The sequence below is a fragment of the Schistocerca serialis genome, chromosome 4 (assembly GCF_023864345.2).
Source record: "Schistocerca serialis cubense isolate TAMUIC-IGC-003099 chromosome 4, iqSchSeri2.2, whole genome shotgun sequence".
Classification (NCBI taxonomy): Eukaryota; Metazoa; Arthropoda; class Insecta; order Orthoptera; family Acrididae; genus Schistocerca; species Schistocerca serialis.
This window is the reverse complement of record NC_064641.1, coordinates 48,521,764-48,548,297: the sequence shown is the minus strand read 5'-3', so window position 1 is coordinate 48,548,297 and position 26,534 is coordinate 48,521,764. Positions and strand designations below refer to the sequence as shown.

The 26,534-nt window shown below is 37.8% G+C and overlaps 3 protein-coding genes across 3 annotated transcripts in view; 1 reads left to right on the top strand and 2 right to left on the bottom strand.

Annotated features, from left to right (window-relative positions):
- Positions 1-14,202: 14,202 nt before the first annotated feature.
- LOC126475243 (THAP domain-containing protein 2-like) lies at positions 14,203-15,009 on the bottom strand. Its single transcript, XM_050102933.1, has 2 exons — positions 14,892-15,009; positions 14,203-14,808 (listed from the first exon to the last, which is right to left on the bottom strand). Exons 1-2 carry the CDS (start codon positions 14,993-14,995, stop codon positions 14,259-14,261), a joined length of 654 nt encoding a protein of 217 aa, XP_049958890.1. The 5' UTR covers positions 14,996-15,009; the 3' UTR covers positions 14,203-14,258.
- Positions 15,010-15,683: 674 nt separating this feature from the next.
- LOC126475364 (probable 39S ribosomal protein L23, mitochondrial) lies at positions 15,684-25,068 on the top strand. Its single transcript, XM_050103180.1, has 4 exons — positions 15,684-15,834; positions 15,919-16,124; positions 24,576-24,649; positions 24,729-25,068. The coding sequence occupies exons 1-4, from the start codon at positions 15,821-15,823 to the stop codon at positions 24,882-24,884; spliced, it is 450 nt and encodes a 149-aa protein (XP_049959137.1). The 5' UTR covers positions 15,684-15,820; the 3' UTR covers positions 24,885-25,068.
- LOC126475363 (nucleoporin Nup37) overlaps positions 24,775-26,534 on the bottom strand; it is a 66,990-nt gene continuing 65,230 nt past the window's right edge. Inside the window, exon 6 of the mRNA XM_050103179.1 lies at positions 24,775-25,346. Within this exon, the coding sequence (XP_049959136.1) occupies positions 25,254-25,346 (93 nt within the window). The 3' untranslated portion in view covers positions 24,775-25,253. The remainder of the gene's footprint in view (positions 25,347-26,534) is intronic.

Here is a 26,534-nt window from a genome sequence, read left to right as displayed (position 1 = left end):
GAACTTCAGTTTACAATATGAGTCACAAATTAAAAGTCACAGTGGAAGAAACATTTGAAACATGCACACACACATATGGACAGGAGCTATCCAGAATCAGAGAAACTCAGGATAATTTACAGGTAATGCAAAAGAGTACGCAGGTCAACGTAGATAATGTACAATCAGAAGCAGCGAAGCTGCATTCATCCTGTGAAGACTTGCCAGAAAATGTAGAGAAAATCAAAGTGGATATAGGATTACTTAAGTTAGAACATAAAAGTATCGACCCAGATATTGTGCAACTTTACGAAACAGTAAAGGATAATACAAAAGATGAAAACACAACGTTCGCGGAAAAATGCGTACACGAACTGCCTGCTTATGTGGAAGCGGTAAGGGAAGTAGTGGGGGACAAGGAAGAAGAAATTTTAAAACGCGTAGAACATGATATCAAACAGGTGGAACGAAGATTAATGGACGAAATAGTTAGCAAATCAAGTTTGGTAATATCATCGCCAGGGGCTGTAAGCGGAGCTATAAACAGTCGTCCGCTGGTGAGAGCAATCAGTGGCGCAGACAACGACGACCAACCCACGCCCCGCGAGCGCATGCCGACGCGCGATGCGAGTAATGAGCAAAACTTTTATGAGACAGATATGTCATCACCGCAAGTAAATGCTGTTCCATCCTGCTGGACAGCGTTGCTAATGGCCGACAGCGTAATAAACCACTGACAGTTTCCTGTATTTTCAAATGAAACAAAACGAAGACACTCAGTAGTGTTTGTCCGAACCTTTAGGAATATACTGCCTAGGACTTGGACAGAAGCTCAAAAAATCAAATATGAGGTAGGACACACAGAAGGCGACGCCCTTTTGTGAGTTACATAGATGTCATAATTCTGCGAGACATATGATCGGTTTGAGAATGTATTTTTAGATAAATACTGGTCAAAAGCTGTTCAGGAGAGATTAAGACGAGAGGTATTCAACCCATTACCATAACATCCAAAATTCTGGGGGCTAAGAAACTATTTTGATACATATCTAAACAAGACCTGCTACTGGAATCTTCTGATTTCTCATGCCGATGTATTGAAAATCTTGAAGAACAAACTGCCTGTAAATTTTAGGGAAAAATTAGTAACCATATCCGAATATGGTCTCGAGTATTTTCTCTCAGTGCTCGACTCAATAGATCTAATTCATGAGGATGGGCAAGCCATGCTTGGTTATCGTGACGGTAATGAACACAACCCATATGGGAGGAAAAACTGCTGTAACAGCAATGGCTTTGCAATCTATAACGGTCACATGCATATGAATGAATGGCATCCTTATGTACAGCTGCGCCACAACGGAAATCAGTACAATCGGTTTACTTATCAGCCACAGGGTGAGTGAAGGTAAGAAAATAAATATCAGCCCCATTGGTACGGCAATGGCCGAGATAGCAGAAGTTCGAGAGAAAACTTTGATAGTAGGCGACAAGGAAATGCAAATTACCAGGATTGGAATGTGGAACACAAGGATAAAACAGAGAACCAGCAGCCCATGCAGTCAAACTGGAACAATCAGGACACGAACTGGCGAGCACGCGAACATACGGTGAACATAGTAGAAGTGACAGCAGAAAATGAAACAGTACCTTAACTGCCCACAGGAAATATCAATAATCATGCATCACTAAGCCATAATTTAAAAATAGATTTTCAAGAGGAAGAAGGTAATGAAATGACAGTGTGCCACAGTAATAATATTAGTGACATAAACACTAACATGAACAGAAATAGGAAAGAGGAAGTAGAAACTGAAACAAGCTTACACACATAGCGTATCTGTAAACTGGTTTTAAGCTATGAGAAGGAAGCAGAAATAAAAGAAGATTTGTTCAGTGAAGAGAAGGAAACAACACACAAGATAAGTGAAATTATTCTAGCAACAATAAAGGTAAAGGTGATAAACATAGATAGATATACCAGTTCTTTTGGATACTGGTACATCAACAAGCCTGATGTCAACGAGTTTGTTTAAAGAGATAGTGCGGGAAGTACATGTACCTACACTATCTGTAGAGAACTGTAAGGTTATAACCGCGATGGGAAGTAAATCTAAAGTTATTAAATTACAGGCCAGCATACCCATTAGCATATGAGGTGTAATTTTGCCGTGTACTTTCTTGTTGGTAGATAAACTCACAGTGAACTGTATACTTGGTATGGAGGTGTTCAGAAGGTATGGGATAAGGATAGACATCGCCAATGGGGAATGTCAATAACATGTTGGAGAACACACACTGACAGTAGTCTTAATAAGAACTACAACGTCAAATCGGACTAGGCAGGCACCAGACATTAATGTTAAACTTACCTACCCTCAAATCTTAATGATAAATGAAATAGAACATGATGATGTTGGTGGGGTGATCCTCAGTGAGCAAACAACAGACAGTAAAATTAGTAAATCTACTGGTCTTAACAATGAACAGCGAAGTGAATTGACAAAATTACTGTTTAAGTATCACAGCATTTTTCGAAAACAACCCAGTATTAGTAAGGGATACGAGTATAAAATGGAAGTGTACCTGCATGAAACTTGTTGTAGAATGTCATATGGCATTCTTTGAGCAAAGAAAGAGGCAATAAGACAGAGAGTATGATTAGACGGAAGTTTATTGAAACACTGCACTCACCTTTTTGCAGTCCAATTCTCACAGTTGGCAAATCTGAAGGAATAGTGTGGTTGGTGTTAGACAAAAGAAAAATAAACAAAATCATTGTTCCTATAAGAAACAGGCCAGAGAGTTTAGAAGAACAGTTATTAAAGTTTCATGGCGTTAGGAACTTAACATTCCTCATTTAAAGGTTTCATACTGGCAAATTTTATTACTTGAAGAGCGTAGAAAGTACACAGCTTTTGTAATTGCCAGAAGAAGCTACCAGTTTAGGGTGCTACCTTTCAGGTTAAACGTGAGCGCTGGTGTATTTAGTGAAGCATTAGACAGAGTACTCTGACAGGAATTTCTTATCAGATTACACTCTATGTTGATGACCGATTAATTGCGACGAAAACATGGAATGAACACATATATTTCGGAAAAGGTTTTTCTAAAATTTGATAAATACGATGTCTCTGTTAACTTTAATAAGTCTGAATTTGGAAAACACAAAATAAAATTCTTAGGGCATATCATTTCACCAGTAGGAATTGTACCTGACCCCAGTAAACTAGAAGCGATACACAAAGAAATAATTAAAAGGTATTCTAGGACTGGCCTAATTTTTTAGGAAATTTCTGTCACAACAATTGTTGAACAGTAGTTCACTATTAAACTTATTGCATAAAAACCACACTTGGTTGTGGACTAAAGAATGTGAAAATGATTTTCAGCAGATTAAGCAGGCACTAATTAACACACCTATTCTTAAACACCCAGATACAGAGTTGGACTTTTGTTTAAGCACTGGTGCTTGTTATCAGGGGCTCAGTGCGTGTCTGTTTCAAATAATAACAATGAGTGGTAAATATGAAGTCAATATAATCAGTTTTGCTTGTAGAACCCTCATGGAATGTGAAAGATCTTATTCTGTACCTGAGTTAGAAGCGTTAGCGTTAGTTTGGGCGTTTCGCAAATTTCAATATTACCTTTGGGAAGAATATACTAAAGTTTACTGTGAGCATCAAGCTTTGTCCTTTTTTCTTATGTACAAGTTGTTACATAAAAGAATAGTGAGGTTGTGCATGTATGTTCAAGGGTTTGATTTTGAAACAGTGTACATGAAAGGAGAACAGCATATTTTGCCAGATGCGCTATCAAAGCTACTCCAAGGCCTCGACGATTTCCACGAGTTATAAGAGCAAACATCAGATTTCAGGATACTTTTAATAAGTGATGGAACTTTTAACCGTTGTAACATACATCCCCCCCCCCTAAAATTCCTATAATATTCGATATCCAGAATTTGTAGCCAGCTATTGGTACTTTCTGTTACACAAAGAATAAAAATCATGGCACTACGGCACCTTTTCCTGTTATGTAATTGTACTATATAATACTATGAATGATATTTAAACAAAATTCATGAATAATTAAATAATGTGTAAATATGTAACATAATAATCACTATGAACCATCTACATTTACTCAGAACTATAATAATCAGTATGGAATTAATTTGATTAGAAGTAGTTATAAGTGTTAGCATTGTTATTACTTTTGTTAATTAGCTGCAATTAGATATCGAAAGTTCAGTTTGGAAAACGTTATTGTAAATCGATCAAAAAGCAAGAACTAAATTTAAATTCACGTAATTTCAAGTCATATGTAATTTCAAACCTAAATTTGTAAACCAGAATTAATACCATTATAAAATAATTAATTGATCATTGATAGCACATGTAATTAAATCCATTACTTACGTTTGGATGCATATTTCAAAGTTATGAGCCATTAAAGAGGTTAAACAACTTGTGTATATATTACGTAAATGTTAGCAATATTTTGCGATGGATAATTGATTTGTATTTATTAAATTAATGAACCGCATTATTGTAAAACAGTCATATTTAATTTTCAGTCTTAAATTGTAGAATTTCTAACCTAAAACTCGTCCATAATGAACTAATATTTTATGCTGTAAGTACTCTTATTGTCTACCTTTTGTATCTTTGTAACTTTTAATTGTAACTATTAATTTCATGATGGTGTAATAGTTGAAGTAATGAACACTCATTGTTTGTAATATATATAAGCAAACGTGGCAATGCAGCGTCAGTTCGCCTAGGGGTTCGCTTTGTGGTCATGTTTCTTTGGTCAGTAAGTCTGTCAGCTGTTGGATTGTCAAAGAGACTATATGTCAAGTTTGATGTATTTTGAAATGACTCTGGAAAAATGTTATTATCAACAAAGAAACCTCCACAATTGTATGACTTGGAGTTTTAATTAGAAAGAATCACCAGCTACCCGACTCAGGCAAATTACAAGATAAGTACAACAAAAATACTTCGTTATGCATTGCCCTTACTTACATCCACACCAGGTGCAAATATATAAGTAATTATACTAACATACCGGTAAATAAATCATATGCATTCATAAAGTAAGGGAGATGTCATACCGGTGCCAAAACATGCAACGCTTGCAGGAAGAAGGCCCAAGATGGGGCAAGGTAATAAAAAATTTGCAGTTTAGAACACACAATCATTTACAGCAGTATTACATTATACATAATGGCGTACATTTCCTTAGAAGAGACCGACGAATGGATAAGTGGTTTGTGTGCATATCTCAAGAATATGTGGATAACTTAATTCAATACACACACCACACATGGGGACACTACAGCATGCTAAAGTGTGCTGGCAAAATTTCTACGTATTGTTATTTTCCTAATATGAGGAGACGTATAGAGCAAGTATCAGATGCTGCGCAGTTTGTCAAAAGGTCAAGCATCAAAATAGGACATGTCTTAACGTACTTCTCCCAATAATAACAAAGCAACCAAGGGATCTATTGACACTGCGGGACCTTATCCCCAAGCCCGCAACAGGGTCAAATACATCGTAGCCCTGTACACGTTTTTAGTAAGTATCTTCAGCTATAAGCATTCAGGTCTAGACCAATTATAAAGCGGATTCTAGAAGACTACATACCAGACATTGGTGAATACCGTGAAGTACTAACTGATACTGCACCAAATTTTACAAGTGATCAATGGAAATCATTTTTGAAATCACAAAACATACATCATATTTCAGTATCCGAATTCCATCCAGAAGCAAGTCCCATCGTATGATGCTTTCGTGAATTTAACAGATTTATCTGCACATATATACCACAGAATCAAAGGAAATGGATAGAATACCTGGGTCCCTTTGAGGGTATAGTATATCATCTACCACACACATCAACAGGGTACATTCTGGCCGAACTTATGTTTAAAAGAGTGGAACTGGATGAATGGGCAAAACCGATACCCAACTTAGGGCACAAAGACGTAGACTTAGATGAGAAAGTACGACAAGCACTAATAACATTGGAAGAGGAAGCTCAAATGAGGTAAGGAATTTTATGATAGGAAATTGGAAAACGTAAGTGAATTCGAGATTGGACAGCAGGTTCAACTAGGAACTCATCCAAAATCATCGAAGTTAAAAGCACAGAATAAAAAATGGCAGTTGTTATATGTTGGTCCATGTATCACCACATCCTGGGTGGTACTTGATAGGAAATATAAAAAATGGTAATATAAAAGCCAAGCATCCACATAAAGATATGTGGAAATTTATTAAATTAAAATTCAAGTCTCGTTCTTAACCTGTCTGTTGTATAAATAAAACACATGAAGGTAGGAAGTCTGTCGCCCTTTGAAGAAAAAAAAACGACTGGCGCTCGGTTCCTCTCCAGCTAGGGGGTACATTACTTACATTTCCAGTACCCTCTCCCTCTTCTACTATCCTGTTTAGCCAATAAGGAATGTTCAATTTTCTTCTACTATCTAACATGCAAAGAATGACATGTAACTTAGTGAATAGAAATTTTCCTTGTATTTTGATACTGTACTTTCTTAAGACATAAATATCTATAGAAGCAAAGGACACCGTCTGATATTTCTTAAGGAAACACAGAATATACAACAAGAACTAAAACAGCTATACATAATACGGAACGAGTGATACCATTAGGTGACGTAGTTATACTACATCAGGTGCAAAAACTTCAGTCAGAATGATGGAAAAGGAAGGAATTCACAGCTTGTAAGATATAAGCGAGAGCAGCTAGCGGTGGAATGTACTGGAACGTGCAGCCATGCTTAAAGCTGAGCTTACAGTAACAACTATATGCAAAGCAGCTAATAGCTGATCATAGAGGTAGAGTAGGCAAAATGCAAAGTCAAGGTCAATGTCACCTTTAAGGACAGCCGGCTACAGCCGAGATGTGCAAAGTCACACCACGCACCACAGATATTTATTCCTCACTCAGAGATTATACTGTAAACAACATTAATTTTAAGAGTATATCATTAGGTTAAGCATATATAATTTTAAGAAAAGGGGCACATCGAAGCAAGTAAATTATATGGAGCATAGAATACGCAAAATTTGTGAGCTTAAAATAGGATATTGAATGTACATAGTCATAAATAAGTATAAGGATTAAAAGTAAAAAGAATATACACAGGATACGACCTAACCGATTACATACAACAGATTTAACACAATTTGGAAGAGAAGTAATAACATGTACACTTAAAAGAAAGCGATTAGTACAGAACTTAAGAACTAAGCGACTTACACACAGCATGCAAGTAAGTGACGATGAGAATGGTAGAATGAAATATACGTATAGAAAAATGCATGTGACCGAGATGTAAACTATAAAACAACATATTGTACAAGATTTAGCGAGAGGAGCAGTTGCGCACTTATAGAATTACACTTCTTCTACAGGCAACATTAGATGTAGTGAAATTAGTGTACAGGGAGAATACATACCCACAAATTTGTTATTACAGAACTCACTTACGTTAGTTGCAATTAATTACATAGTACATTACAGGAAAAGCATAAGCAGTAAAATAAAACTGTAAATATGAATCATGCAACACGTGGGAGATAAGCTAAGTAAATATGAAAAGAAACCAATATGCACACAACGTAATTACATGAACATTAACAAAATAATTGACATAAGTACATTATGGTTAAAAAGCAATATGGAGAAATAAATGAAATTACACTGCTGGATAATACTTGAAGTAGAGCGAGTGTGAAAGATTATAGATTCAACTGGAGGCATTAATTAGTTAATCTACATTTGTGGTGACATATCATACATGGAGTGAAACTAGGAAGGGAATGAAAGTGTATTAGAGTAATATGAGTTTACTTATATTTGTGGGAAGAAATAAATAGGGCGGTGGTGCCAGTATGAAGATCCCACAGGTAACACATGGATATAAATGGAGATCTATGTGGAAGATTTTTAATGAATAATGTCGGTATACGGCGATGATTATGAAGATGAATATTACAGTGGAACCTAGGAAAGGGCTTCGAAATCGATGTAAGAAAGAACAGATTATATAGTTTAAAGTCTTAGAATGAATGACTGTATGAGTGTGGAAAGTGAAGTATGATGATACTTGTGCCGTAAATAACTGTGAAAGCAAACATACTGAAGAAGCAGTGAAGAGTAAAGAAGAGACAGTGAAGCCAATAGTACGAAGATACAAGGTACATTTAACGTAAACCACAGCACAGTAATTTGCCACACATACATCAGAATGAAAAACAACTTAGTATGAAAACTATTTCCTTAGCAACTAACTGTTACAGGTTTAGCAACTATAACATGAATATAAATGAAAATGTGATACAAAGTTCGTACAAGGGATGAACACAAAATGCAGTGAAAGAATATTTTCTATGCTGAGTTCTTGACACATGCAGAAGCGAAAGTAGCACATTTAGTGTCAGCACCCTCTTCTTTCGCAGGAATGAATTATAATTGAAATTACACATGACAGAAATACAGTAAATTTACTGGTCATAGGTTACGAAGGTAAATATGTATATGTTGTCGGATCAATAAGGCAGAAGTACAGCTTGAAATATGTGTACATGAATGTGAAACATTATGATGAGTAACAAGCAGTGATGCACAGAGTGGCCGTGCTGTTTGAGGCACCGTATCACGGATTGTGTGGCCCATCCGTTTAGAGGTTTGGTTCCTCCCTTGGGGATGGGTTTGTGTGTTGTGCTTAGTATAAGTTAGTTTTAAATAGTGTGTAAGTCTAGGGGCTGAGGACCTAAGCAGTTTGGTCCCTTAGGAATTGTCTCTCTCTTTCTCTCTCTCTTTCTCTCTCTCTCTCTCTCTGTCTCTCACACACACACACAAGCGGTGATGAAGTCAGGATTGTCAAGTGATGAAACATTCCCCTTACTCGCTCACAAACGAGCACTCGCAAATATTATACATAGTATAAAGGTTTGTGAAATGCCAGGGATAGAATAAGTACACTAATGACGCACTACAAGTAGCAATCCTAGAAGTAACTTGATCTCTGAAGCAGACACTAGCAATTCCTCTTTTTCCATTTAGTGAGTAGTGCTGGAAAGTATTTTCTGTGTGTAGCTGTGAAGGTAAAAATGCGCAGAAAGTCGGTCGTGCAAGACGAGAAACGCAAATGAAAATATTCAGAATAAATGCAAGATTCCTTATAATATACATATTAGTGTGTAATATGGTGCCTTTATGGAGTCTATAAATGAAATGTGAATGTGAATTGTGCATTTATTTGTCAACTTTATTATTGTCAATGTGTATGTTGACATAAAATGTATATAGTATTTTCTATGTGTAGTTGTGAAGGTAAAAATGCGCAGAGGGCCGGTCCTGCAAGACAAGAAAGGAAAATGTAAATATTCAAAATAAATGGATTCCTTCTAATTCACATATTAGTATGTAAGATGGTGTCTGCCATGGAGTCCATATATGAAATGTGAATGTGAATTGTACATTTATTTGTCAACTTTATTATTGTCAATGTCTATGTCTATGTAAAATGTATGTACAACTGTCAATTTTATGTGAAGTTTTATTCTTGAAGGAGATCCATTTATGTATGTATGTGAAGTGCATCGCGAGGGATGAGTAAAATATTCGCACATGTGAAGTGATACAAAAATAGTGAGGCCTGATAATGATGAAAACAATGGCTGAGTCGTGGTAAGAGTAAACGCTACAGCCTAACGAAGTCAATACAGTGAGTGTGATGCGTGTGGCACCGAGAAATCAGAGTTGGGTTGGGGTTGTTTGGGGGAGGATAACAGACAGCGAGGTCATCAGTCTCATCGGATTAGGTAAGGATGGGGAAGGAAGTCGGCCATGCTCTTTCAAAGGAACCATCCTGGCATTAGCCTGAAGCGATTTGGGGAAATCACGGGAAGCCTAAATCAGGATGGCCAGACGCGGGATTGAACCGTCGTCCTCCTGAATGCGAGTCCAGTGAGAGAAATTAGACGAAATCAGTATAACCTTTAGTTGATGAGTGAGGATTGCCGAACAACAATGCCTAACTGAAGACAATGCCGAGTCCTGCAATGCAGCCCTTACCTGCAATTTCACTGGCAGAAAGCTCCGTCTAGGGGCTATATGAGATATTGGTGTTCTTTGGGTTGAGCGTTGGAGCTGAATTCGTCATATCCAGTCACTGGACTAGAGGGCATGCTCAACACTGACTTCATAAGCCTGGAGCTATATTACAATGGATTTGCTGGCTGTGCTACTGCTCACGTGGCACTTGCATCACTGTGACTGTCGCATTAAGCAAAGAGCCGCTGCTGGTGATAAGTACAGCGAACAATGAACAGCGTGTGACATAGGGACAACTTCTCAGAATTTCCAGTGAACCGAAAGCAAATGAGAAAAACAATTTTCAAAACAAGGTGGAAGGACAATTTAAGAAATTTATAATTTTTCCCCCTGTTCACACAATACAGGTTAACAAATAAAGGGATAAATAATAAACTAAGATGGTAGCACGACATGGGCGTGAATGTATTTATGGGTATGAATTTTCCATTAAGGTGTTAAAACTCCATTGACTTGCATGAACTGACCAAACTATGAGCCCCAATGTACATAAGGCTACTGTATACTGTCTCCCTAAATAAAGAGACTTATTTCCGGCAGTATACAGTAGGGGGCATTTGTGATGTACCTTCTGCATTTCTTGCTTTTATGTTTTCGTTTTCTTCAAGGGCAAAGAGAAAAGGTGAAGTGGTAGGCCTGCGAAGAACCTGAGCCTACTGCCATACATTTTTGATTTTCAAATGTTAAAAAAACATAAGATGTTTTCCTGTTCCATAGTAAGAAGGACCTGCTCTTTGTTAATGAACGAAGGTAGATGCAAGTTACTTTAGAGCGTAATCGGCGGTATTTTGGCCATGAGAATAAGTAAAAAGTCCGTTTTTTTATGTGCAAAAGAAGAATATAGCATTATTTTACCAGTGAAGTTGTGTGAGTCATTATCACAAGTAGTACTGTAGTATATAAAAATCAAAGAAGCCCACCTGTGTACTTTGGAGTTCCAACTGAGATCCGATTATAACATTATGGACATGGTCAAGATTTTGTAGGTGGATATGACGATCGGACGTAGTAATATTACTTGGTAAGCATAAATCTTCAAGAGAAAGACTATTTCGTTTAGGTGGAACTAATATGAAAACATTCTTTACCTGTTTACAGCCATAGCTCAGCTTACCGCACTTGTCCGAAACTCCAGAAAATTAATCCCATTATTTCCATATATCTTAAACTTTACTTTTTATATAATACCTTTCTTATTTTATAATATTTATTTGGAACAAGATGAGCTTTTAACGTACCTCTTAAGTAGTTGTGGACTGTTTCATAAACTGTTTGGGAATTGAAATCGGTATTGGATTTTGATAACTTTTGTACAGCCTTGTTCCCATCCCGTTTTGCAAAATGTCTTTATCCTACTGTTATCATGGAACAGTCTTAGAAATCAAATTCCTTTACACTGGTGGAGTACGCATCACAAGTACAGATGGTACAAGCATCATTTAAGCTCTCTTTTAGTCTTGTCAGTTCTAAATTAACATGATGGAAGTCGTGCATCCTTAGCATATTCAGTAACTTTTTGGCACCAGGTTTGTTACATGTTACATCAAAGCTTGAATTAAAGTCTCCCCCAATTATACTTACATATTGGTTCCATTTTGTTATGCGGTAGAGTACACCATCTTATCTAAGAAACTTATTTCATCTGAGTCATGGGAATGGTAGTTACATAGTAAAATAAACTTCATTATATCACATATGATTGCAGGAATTTCAAAGTGTTTCTCTACTCATGCCCGACTAATATCTAGTGTTCCAAACTCAATTTCATTCGAAACATAGATAAAAATACCATCACGAACCTGAGATCTGCGAAAACTGTTTCCATGTTTAAAGTCTTCTGATACACAGTATCCTATTTGTCCTGGTATAAGCCACTATACAGATAAACATAGAAAAGAATACTTATCTTGTGGCACTGATTCCTCCAGTATTTCAGCTTTACTTTCAAAACGCTAGATGAGCTTTACTTTCAAAAGGCTAAATGTTTAAAAAAGATGTTACTGTAACTTATCTGTGAGTTAGCAGATTGATTTTTCACATTTTTATTTTCTTCCTGGCTTGAAACCATAAAAAATTATCATTGAGTGACACAGATGTATTTTGCCTTTAGCTGCTTCTTAAGCCGCACTGTTGCTCCAGTTGTTGCTGGCTCTGTTACTGCTATTCTTGTTGTAGCTGCTGTTGTTGCTGCTACTGCTGTTTCACTTATTTCTGGTGTTTGCTCTTCCACTAATACTGTGCTTCTCTGTGAGCCACTTGCATTTGGGATGTTTACTTCCGTTAACAAAATCTCATATTTGTCTTGGAGGGGTGTAGCTGCGCTGACAGCAGATTTCATATTTGAATCTCCAGGTGACCTGCACTTATTGTCCACGAGAGATGTGACTCCTATATCATCAAACTGCACATTTGAGATTTTATTTACTACATCTAAAATTCTTGTTACTATATCGTCTTTTTCAAGTTTATTTAGATGAAAACAAGCACGTCTTGTCCATTACAGGTGTGACTCTTATATCATCACACTGCACATTTGAGATTTTATTTACTACTACTCAAAATCATGTTACTATAACGTTTTTTCCAACCATGTGTTGTGTGGAATCTTTTCCCCGAATTGTTAATGTTCACAAATATTACATTTTCAAACTGCCTGCAAATATTTTACATCCCTGTATTTGCACTTTCAATTTCTTTGTCGACACAGGACCACTCTCTCAAGTCATGACGATATGGTAACGAAAAAACAGCAACGTTTGTTCCTTGCAACTCATACAATTTCCTTTTTAACGAGATTAAGAGGTCTTTTTCTTTTTTCATTCCTCGCGACGTCGTTTGTTACCGCCAGGAAGCAGGAAAAGTCCCTTTTTGCTCAGAGCGGAAATTTTTTCCTGTCTCACTGACCTAGCAACTCTGAATTTCGCTCCTGGCTTTATTAAGCAATTAAAATTCTGAACTTCGTCCTTGGCTGTGCGCATACAGTTGAGTTTTCCATGTACTTGCTGTTCAGAGCTCTCCGATTTTCTTCCAATCTTTGTTGTGTGCAATGTCTTGTTCGGCACTATTTATTTTGTATTTTTTTGGTAACATGTCCATAATGCCTCAGGTGAACGGTTTATCTGAGGCGAATTTTTTGAGAGCGCTTTCACATATGATCTTTTACTTAACTGCTGCTGATATATTCAATGGTCATTCACAAAGTCGTTTTGAGTTCCATGTAGTACACTCTAACTGTTAACAACACTATCACAATCCATAATACAAGCTTGAAAGTAATCTTCGTGCACTACATTTACTTTTCCTTCACAGTTTCCTATACCCTGTATTGTATTTGCTTGCGTCTTTTGAACTTAAGTTTCATCCAATTCTCCGACAAAGTCGAACTTGCATGCCACGATGTTGCCACAGTCTAATATAACAGTCGCGACACTCACTGTTGTAAAAGTTGTTGCCGTTTGACAGATGGAGCGACACTAGCGCTCCAAGCGGTAGGTAAGGTGAACGTCAGACGCGTCGTAAGCATAATGTTTGTTTACATCCATTTCCTACGTAATTTCCGCATTATTTGAGTTATTTTCTTGCCTCCAAGGGTTTGTGTGGTATCAGAAGGCATATATGTTTCTAAAAATGATTCTAAAATAAGCGCCAGCACGGACAAAAATCATGAATAGAGTGGCAAGCTACAACACATTCGTGAAGAAACACTTGTGACATTGGACAGAATTGCAGCTTACCACGTTCATATCAAAAGAATATAAACACACAGATTCACATGTCAGAAGCACAGACATGTACCTCTACTTGCAAAAACGATCGACAGCTCGTTTATCGTTCTGTAGGCCTACTGCGTTTGTTTGTCATTTTCGCCTGTTGCCACAAGTACGACCTTCATCTTTTTATTATTCTAAGTGGGACAAGCAACTGCCAAATAGTGGGAAGAATATGCTGAAAACACTATAATGAGCTGATTACACTACATTTCACGAAAAACCAAATATTTGTATAATTTTCAAACAATCTGTCAGTGAAGAAGGTGCTGACAAAATAATGTCATCACACGAAAGAAGCAAGGGAAATTAAGTGACTAACAACAGAAGTGAACGAAATACATACCAAAGAAATCAGCAGCCCAAATGAGCCAACTTCTTCAGTTTCTTATTTGCTTTCTTGTTGTTAGAAACTACGTCTTGATTCCAATATTTCAGCCTGTAAACGAGTCTCACTTTAACAAATAACTTGATTAACAGCAGTTTCGCTCGAAGTCTAGCGATTTGCACATTCTGACACTTCACACGCTTTTGCAAGACACGAACAGCTGCACTTAATCTAACCACTTCATCGTCAAAGCAGGTCTGTGTTGACGATTCACACGAATCTGGCACTGATACATGGTGAGCTGAACCAGCTGCTTCTGTGTCATAGGACTGTTTTACTGCTTTAGATTGACTGTCGAATCTTTGTGGCAGTTTCCTCTTCATCGTCAGCTGAGGTGGCTTATTTGGAATGTCAAACAGGGTGGGTACTGCATTCCACACGAGTTTGTTGTTGTCTGCGTTCATGAACTGGTTTTGTTCGAAATGTAGCGAACAAAACCTAATATTACTATACAGGTACACTGGGTCTTTCTTCATGAGGTCTTCTCGCCTGCTATTAACAAGCCATTTTCTGCTCCTAAAACGAAACATTCATCATTTATACACATATAGTTTGCAAGTGAATCCTGACGATACAGTTTAGTAACATGATGGTTATACCTCTCAGGATCCTTAGGAAACCTAAAAAAAGACAGCTTTGGTGTCTTCTTTCTGTTGTTGGTGCAATTTATTGCGCTACAAACGCTCCCGCCAGTAAAAGCCATTGTAAAAATCAAAATAAACAACCACTATTCTCCTTCACGATCGCGCCGAACTCACAGTGTAACCTACCAGCCGCTTGGGGCGCTGCTGGTGCTGTAGGCAACAAAATCGAGGCGAAGTGTCGCGACTGTTATATTAGACTGTGATGTTGCTACGTTCAGTGAACTTCTCTTCTTTGTGTTTCTTGATATCCGTCTTGTAAACTAGACATACTTTTTTTGTGCTGTGTTATTTCGTCCTTGAAACTGTCGCAGTTTTTCTTTTGTCAACAACATCTGCCATGGATTTTGCTTTGGCTACTAATAAACTCTCTTGTAATTCCATGAATTGCCACCACGAAATGTGGGTGAATCTTTGACAATACCAGAATTTAGTACAGCCGAAACGTCAGAAAAATCGCTACACAAACGTTGGTCGAAGATCCCAAGGCGAAAGCCGACAGGCAATACCTCACTTTGACCATTCGATACTGTGCTAATGGAAGTGACGTTGTGTTGACATTCTGACAAGTTTGAACATTGAAGGTGACGTTGCCTTCCATTCGGCTCCCCCGACGACCAGCAAGAATCGATCTTAATACAGCGTCCGTGGCTCATCGTGGCGTATGTCTCTGATTGGCGCCAGTGAGGTCTCTTATTGGCGCCAAATGTATTATCTTGCACCATAAATTAATGTATTTCAAAGCTGTTGGAGAATCTAACCTTCTCGATAAATTATAGCTGTTGGTGATGATCTTTGAAGTATTGAACGAGTTGTTTACAATGTAAAGTTGAAAGGCAAGGCATTAGTGGGTGAATTTGTTGTGGTGGGAGTAGAACACAGAAGAAATGTCAACCAGATGGTTGGTTTGTTTCTTTTTCGCCGTAAAACCCACTCTCATTTAATAATTCTGTTGCTTCACGACAAGCGTTGATTTATTTTTCAGGTATCCACTGTACCAGCGCGGTAACCCTCAGCTGAGGATATTTCTGCCAAATTTCTGGCTGAAACTTGTTAGGCCTTCAGTTCCTCAACCTCCCAATGTTGTAGAATTCATTGTATCCACCGAGATGACGAGAATCGATATCAAGAACTATCTGGAAAAAATATACAACGTACCTGTTGTCAATGTGAGGACGCGAATCGCAATGGGTAAAACAAGTTTCAGTGAACAAGAACATGTTTGTGGAGTGATTCCCAACAGTTTTACAAGTTCCTGTCCCTCTGTGTGTCAGATTTACCGTTTCGTTCTTTCAGACTATCCACTAGTACCACGTTATGAAATCGGGGAGTAGTAACACTTTTCTTGTATTACCTGTTAGCAAGCGGTTTTTGTTTAGTAAATATCTTTAGTTCTCAGCATATTTAGCAGTGTTGAGCGATTTACAAAGTTTAGTTCTAGTTACAATTGAAGTCAAAATTCACAGTGTGTTTATCAGATGAGAGTCTTTAATAAAATATAGTGTTGCTGACGTAAAATAATTTATTCCCAATATGTTTCATTGTAAGGTTTATTATGAATTATACGGGACAGGATTTTTTCCATTGGTTTATTTTTTGAATGAAGTGCACTTATGATGGTGGTTTAACCACTAAGTGTTGTTGTTGGAAATTTGTTTCCATTGGTAGTATTCGATCGGATGATAGTATACATTTAGGCAGTTAGAATAGCTGAATCTAGTGACTTATTTGGGCCAAAGGCACGAACTGACACTTTTGGATGGTGCAAAATTGTTGGGTCTAGTGCAGCAGGGGATACAACCCGTCGGCTTTGGGCAAGGACGTCACAAGCCGCCAGAGAGAAGTTTCCCATTTTCGCTTTTGCTGTTATGTTTCAGTTTCGTTTCTTTACTGATTGCTTAATAAAGTGGATCTGTTTATTCTATCTCGTGAGATTTTTTTTTAAAAAGCCAAAAAACACTTATCAGCCACTGAAGGGAGCTACAACACTAAGAAGAATCGCTTCTCGATTGGCCACTTGTGACGTCATTGTCCAAAGCCGACGGGTTGTATCCCCTGCTGCACTAGTCCCAAATTGTTGTATATTGATCTGGTTACCATGGTCACTGGTTTTCGTATGCATATTTCTTGTAATATGATATGATTTCTTAGGGTATTGTTTCACATTTCCATATTATAACTTGGTTGTGACTGGATGAAAACTGGCTGTGGTAGTGGATTGTTCTGCGTAGTCCGATGATCATTTAGAAAAGTTTGTAATATTTTTTCGAAATATCCTGATTTCTGAGGCTGTTGTTACACACCAACCTAAGAGTACCGTTTAAATTTTGCAGAAAAGTCTGTTGTATATAATACGCTGCACAACGCATTCCATTATGCCACCACGTATTTTGTACACATCACATCATTATGGCTTGTATTGAACACTATTTTCACATTGCTTCCACTATCTTGTCTGTTCGTCCAACTCATTTATCATGTCCATTTCCCACCATTTGCCACACAAAAAATTACCAACTGCAGCATGGAATGGTGAAACTGCTGACAATAAGTTAACTTGTACTTATTATTTCTCCTTCGACCTCATCAACCAGCCAGTATATAGGACCTGTGCTGGAGAACTTAGTCACCACTGTAGTATGAATGATGATTAAATGTAATATGAACACAGAATAAAATTAGATGATGAAAGTGTGTGGAAAGAAAGGAAGTAGCACAAATTCAGTGTGCAATGCACAGGGCTGGTTTAAAGTTCAAACAAAACAAGCTGCCAACTAGTGGCACCACCCCTATGATTAATATTCATGACAGTCAGTAGTGGCTGCTTGGAGTGTGAAAGGGCAAGATTTGTATACAGTGTATATTGCAATTAATCCTGTAGTGAAGTAGAAGTGGCTAGTTCCTGTGAATTATTATGGGTGGAGGTTACACTAAACAACCGAACTAGGTTAATAATTGGCTCCTTTTACCGACCTCCCGACTCAGCAGCATTAGTGGCAGAACAACTGAGAGAAAATTTGGAATACATTTCACATAAATTTTCTCAGCATGTTATAGTCTTAGGTGGAGATTTCAATTTACCAGATATAGACTGGGACACTCAGATGTTTAGGACGGGTGGTAGGGACAGAGCATCGAGTGACATTATACTGAGTGCACTATCCGAAAATTACCTCGAGCAATTAAACAGAGAACCGACTCGTGGAGATAACATATTGGACCTACTGATAACAAACAGACCCGAACTTTTCGAATCTGTATGTACAGAACAGGGAATCAGTGATCATAAGGCCGTTGCAGCATCCATGAATATGGAAGTTAATAGGAATATAAAAAAAGGGAGGAAGGTTTATCTGTTTAGCAAGAGTAATGGAAGGCAGATTTCAGACTACCTAACAGATCAAAACGAAAATTTCTGTTCCGACACTGACAATGTTGAGTGTTTATGGAAAAAGTTCAAGGCAATCGTAAAATGCGTTTTAGACAGGTACGTGCCGAGTAAAACTGTGAGGGACGGGAAAAACCCACCGTGGTACAACAACAAAGTTAGGAAACTACTGCGAAAGCAAAGAGAGCTCCACTCCAAGTTTAAACGCAGCCAAAACCTCTCAGACAAACAGAAGCTAAACGATGTCAAAGTTAGCGTAAGGAGGGCTATGCGTGAAGCGTTCATTGAATTCGAAAGTAAAATTCTATGTATCGACTTGACAGAAAATCCTAGGAAGTTCTGGTCTTACGTTAAATCAGTAAGTGGCTCGAAACAGCATATCCAGACACTACGGGATGATGATGGCATTGAAACAGAGGATGACACGCGTAAAGCTGAAATACTAAACACCTTTTTCCAAAGCTGTTTCACAGAGGAAGACCGCACTGCAGTTCCTTCTCTAAATCCTCGCACAAACGAAAAAATGGCTGACATCGAAATAAGTGTCCAAGGAATAGAAAAGCAACTGGAATCACTCAATAGAGGAAAGTCCACTGGACCTGACGGGATACCAATTCGATTCTACACAGAGTACGCGAAAGAACTTGCCCCCCTTCTAACAGCCGTGTACCGCAAGTCTCTAGAGGAACGGAGGGTTCCAAATGATTGGAAAAGAGCACAGATAGTCCCAGTCTTCAAGAAGGGTCGTCGAGCAGATGCGCAAAACTATAGACCTATATCTCTTACGTCGATCTCTTGTAGAATTTTAGAACATGTTTTTTGCTCGCGTATCATGTCATTTCTGGAAACCCAGAATCTACTATGTAGGAATCAACATGGATTCCGGAAACAGCGATCATGTGAGACCCAACTCGCCTTATTTGTTCATGAGACCCAGAAAATATTAGATACAGGCTCCCAGGTAGATGCTATTTTTCTTGACTTCCGGAAGGCGTTCGATACAGTTCCGCACTGTCGCCTGATAAACAAAGTAAGAGCCTACGGAATATCAGACCAGCTGTGTGGCTGGATTGAAGAGTTTTTAGCAAACAGAACACAGCATGTTGTTATCAATGGAGAGACGTCTACAGACGTTAAAGTAACCTCTGGCGTGCCACAGGGGAGTGTTATGGGACCATTGCTTTTCACAATATATATAAATGACTTAGTAGATAGTGTCGGAAGTTCCATGCGGCTTTTCGCGGATGATGCTGTAGTATACAGAGAAGTTGCTGCATTAGAAAATTGTAGCGAAATACAGGAAGATCTGCAGCGGATAGGCACTTGGTGCAGGGAGTGGCAACTGACCCTTAACATAGACAAATGTAATGTATTGCGAATACATAGAAAGAAGGATCCTTTATTGTATGATTATATGATAGCGGAACAAACACTGGTAGCAGTTACTTCTGTAAAATATCTGGGAGTATGCGTACGGAACGATTTGAAGTGGAATGATCATATAAAATTAATTGTTGGTAAGGCGGGTACCAGGTTGAGATTCATTGGGAGAGTGCTTAGAAAATGTAGTCCATCAACAAAGGAGGTGGCTTACAAAACACTCGTTCGACCTATACTTGAGTATTGCTCATCAGTGTGGGATCCGTACCAGGTCGGGTTGACGGAGGAGATAGAGAAGATCCAAAGAAGAGCGGCGCGTTTCGTCACTGGGTTATTTGGTAACCGTGATAGCGTTACGGAGATGTTTAATAAACTCAAGTGGCAGACTCTGCAAGAGAGGCGCTCTGCATCGCGGTGTAGCTTGCTCGCCAGGTTTCGAGAGGGTGCGTTTCTGGATGAGGTATCGAATATATTGCTTCCCCCTACTTATACCTCCCGAGGAGATCACGAATGTAAAATTAGAGAGATTAGAGCGCGCACGGAGGCTTTCAGACAGTCGTTCTTCCCGCGAACCATACGCGACTGGAACAGGAAAGGGAGGTAATGACAGTGGCACGTAAAGTGCCCTCCGCCACACACTGTTGGGTGGCTTGCGGAGTATCAATGTAGATGTAGATGAAAGCTGACACGGGTGAAAGTTTACAAGGGAGAAAAAATGGTGGGTAGACTAGAGTGTCAAATAAATTGCTTTTGTGGAAAAATTTTCTTGGACAGAACCTGCCAATGTATAAAGGACGCTTATGGCAAGAAAAGTTTGTGTAGGACAACAAAATGTTCATTTGGTCCTAGGAAAAAAAGCTCACTCTAATTTTGAGATGACAGGTACAACCCATGCACTTTATTTTTCATGCTATCTGGTTTGGCATGATGCTATATGTGGCTACACTTGTCTGTTTGGAAAAGTTCTACAGACTATTGCAGCCTGAACACTAAAAGTGGGGGATATGACATCGCTACTTAATTATCGTAAATTTAACCACTTCATATTTTACAGTTTATGTACTAGTTAATTGCAGTTATAAGATCTCCAATGGTACGTCCCATACAAAATTAGTACAAAATCGGGGTGTGTACGTCCCAGGAAGTCTGGAAAAATCAATAAATTTTTTCATCTGTGAGGAAACTAGGAGAAACACGGGAACTTTTACAATTCTTAAATTTTTTCATCATTTTGGTGTTCAGTTAAGTATTTGTAATTTTGACTGGTAAGGACTGATACACTAACAAAGAATTTTACTTTAATAGTGTAGAATAATACTGCAATAAAATAGATGAGTGAATAGCAATAAAATAAAAATTTAAACGCGAAGTAAGTGTGCCATTTACATCAAAACAGTGTACAGAGAAGCATCTGCTGGCAGCAAAACATCTCAAGACCATAAGACGATGACTATGCAATACTTCACAACTACAAACTACTTTCATTGAGCTTGATATCACAGTTGTTTACTTGTTCGTTTGAGCAGTTGCCAGTGGACTCGTGCATGAGCAGAGCTGAAGTCAACATATGAGCGGCACTTTCTCCCGCTTCTGGCTACTTGAAGCGTGTATGTTAGTTGTATAAAGCAGTAGCAACAAGTAGCCAGATGCTAGCCAGAGAAATTTTTCTGCTGCGCCCAAGCTGCCAGATTCGCACACACGCAGAGCAGTCTTAGTTGTTGTAAGGAGAGGGGGAGTAGTAGTTTCCAAATTACCTGTGTTGACATTTTGTGCTGTTTTCTGTTTTCTCTTTGTTTACAGCTCTCACGTCAAATGAAAGCAGAACAGATTTCTGTGGCTAATTACAGAAGACTAAAATATATTGTTAGCTTCAGTTTTCTTATTTTATTTTAACATAATTGGCAAACAAGCATTAATTGTCTTACATAACAATAAATGTAATTTTTGTTGGCTCATTAAAGGAATTTGGCTTTTATTGATCTTTTCCTCTGAGGCAGTCAGTTCGAAAGAAAGTGTTTCGTTCCACATTTTTGGCTAGGTTCAACTAATTGTTGAATTTCAAATGCAAATGCTCATCTTCTGGCACGCGTGGCATTATGCCATAATAAAGAACCAAACATTAGATACTACAGTACTGGTACTCCAAGAAAATTGGCATCCCAAAAATCACATAGAAAAGCTTAATACCAAGTAGGAACCTACTTCAGTGTGGATCTGGACATATGAATGTACACTTTAAGCTGAATTGTGCATTTCAGTATGGTTCACGATATTCTGATGCATTTGGATATTCTCTGATGTCCTGTTTCTTTTATGTTATAATGTAAGATCTCTTAATATTTTGTATGCCCGAATATACATAAATGTTCACTTGAAGATGACCAAGCAGGCCAATTTGGTCAGTAGTATTGAATAAAATGTTATGTTTCAAATATATTTTTTTACAAATCTGCTTTCCATTAAATACAATGTTTTTTGATCTCAAGACATTTTTCATCACTTGTCTGGTACCTCCTTTAGGCTTGATGTTATTTCTTAAATTCTGTTGTTTACACCTTAAATTTACAGGACACCATTCTTCTGTAAGTTATAGACTGGCAGCACACTGTGTTTTATCCTTGTAACTCCCCACAAGGCTATATATTTAGTCCTGGAGTTGAATAAAAACTGCCACTTCTACAGTTTCTTGGCGTATGCGAACAAGAAATCTGTATTCCTGCTTACTAGCTTTTTGCAGTGCTGTGTGGATGTAAACCTATTTGGAAATGCCACATAACAGCATTGCAGAGTTCGAATAAAAAAAATCTACATTAAAGTCACAACACTGCAAAATATTATTAGTGTACTTTGAGCTGTAGAGTCTACTTTTGAATTAAATATTATGCCAAGGACTGCATTCCTTGTGTGGATAGAATATTATAAACAGTTGTCCTAAGTACAATAACTTCATATGTCCCCTCCTAACAAGATGCCACGGTGATGCAGATGGTCACATGATGCACCAGTACGCACAAAATTCCAAACAGAAATGTGGCAAAACTCATAATGAGCGGAAATACGTAATCATAGCTGCAAGCACAGCAACACCTGTTTCGTGGTGCTCTCTGATAACTGCTCAAACGAACCTGTTTTAACAGGTCACGGGAAAATACTGTGAGTGGTTGTATGAAGTGTTACTTTCATAGTAAATTTCCTTTTACACAAGATGAATTATGTTACATGTGAGAATGTGTGATGAAATTATTAAATCAGAGCATTTGATTCTCGTTCAAAATTTAGCACTTTGAGAATCAGTCACATAGAAAAATTTTGGGCCCAGAAGACCAGTAGCCATTTGATATATCTTAAAGAACAACACACACAAAAAGAGACCAATGTTATATGTGAAAGCTTAGCTTTTCATGTAACTATACTATATGTATATTAATTTAAACCAAGAACTTCCCTATTTCCTACTAACACTGATGTTGCTATTGGCTGACTACAGCATGTGTCAAATGCTCTTAATATCGGCTGTCATTAGCTGATTGACATGAACTATGATTGGCTGACAAAAGCGCATTGCAAGTATTGAAATGTTTACCAATCAAAGAATTGATGTTTTACAGCTCCGAGAGAATGTATACTGTCACTTAACACAGAAAAAGTGTATTTCAGCTGGGGAAAAAGTTTATTTTTAACTGGAAATCTGGAAAAGGTCTGTGGGTTTTTTTTTTTTTTTTGGTCTGTGTATAACCCTGAAAATGTCCCATTTTACACCCTATACTGACGATACCGGGTTGGCAAGAACTGCAAATTGGTACCAAGTGCAATCATAAATTTTATGAGGGTTTAGTAATCTCGGGTTAATGACCTGTTATCCACAAGATATGTTTTTTTCACCCGTGTGTCAACGGCATCAGGAAGATAAGAAGCTTAAAAATACATAGTTCATTGGTGGTGGTGGGAGAGGGAGGGCGGGCTCTGTTCTGTCAAACTGGAGTTGCACTGTGTGACCTAATGTAAAAATATGAAATATTAATAGTCCACAGGTGTTTCAATGTTTATTTGCAACAGTAGTGTGAGTCAGCTTCCAGAAACTTGTTCACTTGCACAGAATACTGGACTGCTGGTACTAACAGAAAAATCTAGGTAAAGATTTATATCTTGTAGACCTCAGCAGTTAATTATCAGAATAGTTTGAAACATCCAGAAAGTTTATTTCAGGTAAGGTTTCTGGCACAGTTTTTAAAGTAGGTAACTCCCACTGTTCTACCCACATACGATATTTCAGATGAGTAAAAGCAGGCGGCAGTTTGCAGCAACTGCTGAGCTCTGGGGCTCCATTATAGCTGCAACCTTGAAACAGTACTGGAACTTCCATTTATGGCATTGTTTCCTTTTTTTATTACTACTACTTAGAACAATCCCTTCGGCTATGTAAAGCTGATGCATTGCCAACCTACGTCCAATAATAGGATTATGCCCTGGCCGATTCTACACCATCATCTTTTTGCCGCCATATTATATGTGTGTGTTCTTTGTGTGTAATAATTCTGAAATGGACACTACTGAGTGGAAGCCCACTTTATATAATTGATAACAAGTGAAATGGCACAATGCTAAATACTTTGAACTCATACTCTGAATGAGCAAGTGTCAAATGCTCATTCTCACTGATGTGATTTAGGTTTAGATTGTTTTCTTCAATCATTTTTTATTGATATTCTGTTTCTTTCCATTACAATTGTTCCACAAAGCTGGAGCACCATTTGACTAGTCAGTGTCAATGGAGTGTAAACCACGACTAATTTCAAACCATGACTGATTTCAGTTCCCGGTGAAACATACTCATGTTCCAGATACAAAAAGTTGATTCGGGCATTCTTTTTCAGGTAAAACCCACCAGGATAAGCTGAAGGGATACATTACCAAAGATGATGACTACAAAGTTGCTTATGTGACTTTGGTAAGTAAACCTGAACACTTATGGTATTTTGGATTCATATCAGACAAATTCAGCAATGCATATTTATTTTTCTTTGCAGCCGAGAGAACATGCCTTTAAGTTTCCAGATATTTTTCCCAAAATGGACCGTGAAGAAAAAGACAAGAAATCTCTGGAAGAGGCAAAAGAAGGATATAAAAAATACATAGAGCGTTCAAAGGATCGTCCGGGTGCACCAGGGTGGTTTTCTTTTTAAAGATATTGTATGTTTCGTAGTGCATTCTTGTCACTGTGGATGTCAGAAGATGGATGTAACATCGTTGTGAAGAGAATAGTGATCCAAGCTACAAGTATATATACTCAATATACATTGTGATTCCATCTGTTGAACTGTTATCTTGAATGTTTTCTTAGCATCTTAAATACATGTTATCATGAAATTTGACTCTTTTATTTTACACTACAACAAGCACATCACATTTAACTCCAATCACAAATTCACTAGCACGACAATGTAAGAAAAACTTAGCATCCTTTTTCATTGTGTTTTCAGAGATGTCTTCTTAAAGTGATTTCAAAATAAGTCTCTGGTTCCATAGACATGTTTAAAACGTTTCTGGAAATTTCATTTTGTGGAGACTTTCCAGAAACACAGCTTACGATCACTGGCAGCACAGATGTAGGGTAGTCGAAAATGCCAGGAAATCCAAGATGAGGACTGAAATAACATTAGTAATGGTATAATAAAATCATCAATGGAGAACATCAACTGCAATAATTATATTGGAGAAAAAACAAAATGAAGAGAATACCACACTCCACATTAAGGATAAAGTTAACCAAGAATTTTGACCAAAGCTTCCACGTTTACCATTCTTTTCTGAAAAAAATGAGGCAGATTGAAAGGTACTCAAGTTTTCTGCGCTGTTAGCTGTCCACACAGAGCACAGATCAGCTGAGTGGGGAATTGTTTGATGTAGTTCTCTCAGCATTAGTCTATCCTATGCAAGCCACTTCATCTCTGCATAACTATTGCAATCTACATCCACTTGAACCTTTTTACTGTATTCAATCTTTGGTCTCTTTCTATACTTGTTACCCCCCATACTCCCCTCCATTACCAAACTGACAATTGTGTGATACCTTATGATGTATCCCATAAACTAATCCGTACTTTTAGTCAATATGTAACAAAAATTTGTTTCTCCCCAATTTGTATCAGTACCTCTTTAGTAATAATTCAATGTATCCATCAAATCTTCAGCAACAAATTTCAGAAGTTTCTATTCTTTTCTTGTCTGAGCTGTTTGTTGACCACATTTCATGTCCATACATGCGTACACTCCAGACAAACACATTCAGAAAGACTCCCTTGTATTTATTGTTAACAATTTTCTTGGTACTACCACTCTGCATTTTTGTTCCACCTACTTTGGCAACAGTCAGATATTTCACTAACCAAATAACAAAACACATCTACTACTTTAAATGTGTCACTGCCTCGGTGTTATCTGCTTTTCATTCAACTACCCTTGTTTTACTTTTGTTGACATTCATCTTATAAATAATTTTCAAGAGACTATCCATTCCATAAACTTTTGGGGCTAACTGACAGATGTCTGAAACCTGCAGCCACGATATTTTGCTGCAGTTCTCTGGCCACCTTCAGGTGTACACTGAGTGACCCTATTTTAAGACCTCATTAGCACATGGTGTGATGTACCCAGTTCTTGCTGAACATCTGTGCACTTATGACAGTGCCCTCTGTGGTGAAAGTTTGTCACATGAATATCAGAACAACTGTCTTCAGATGGTAATATCGAGAACAATGCTGGCAATTTGTAGCATCAGTTTGAAGATGGGGGATTAGTGGATCTGGTATCATCATAGAAACTATAGTTTTGAA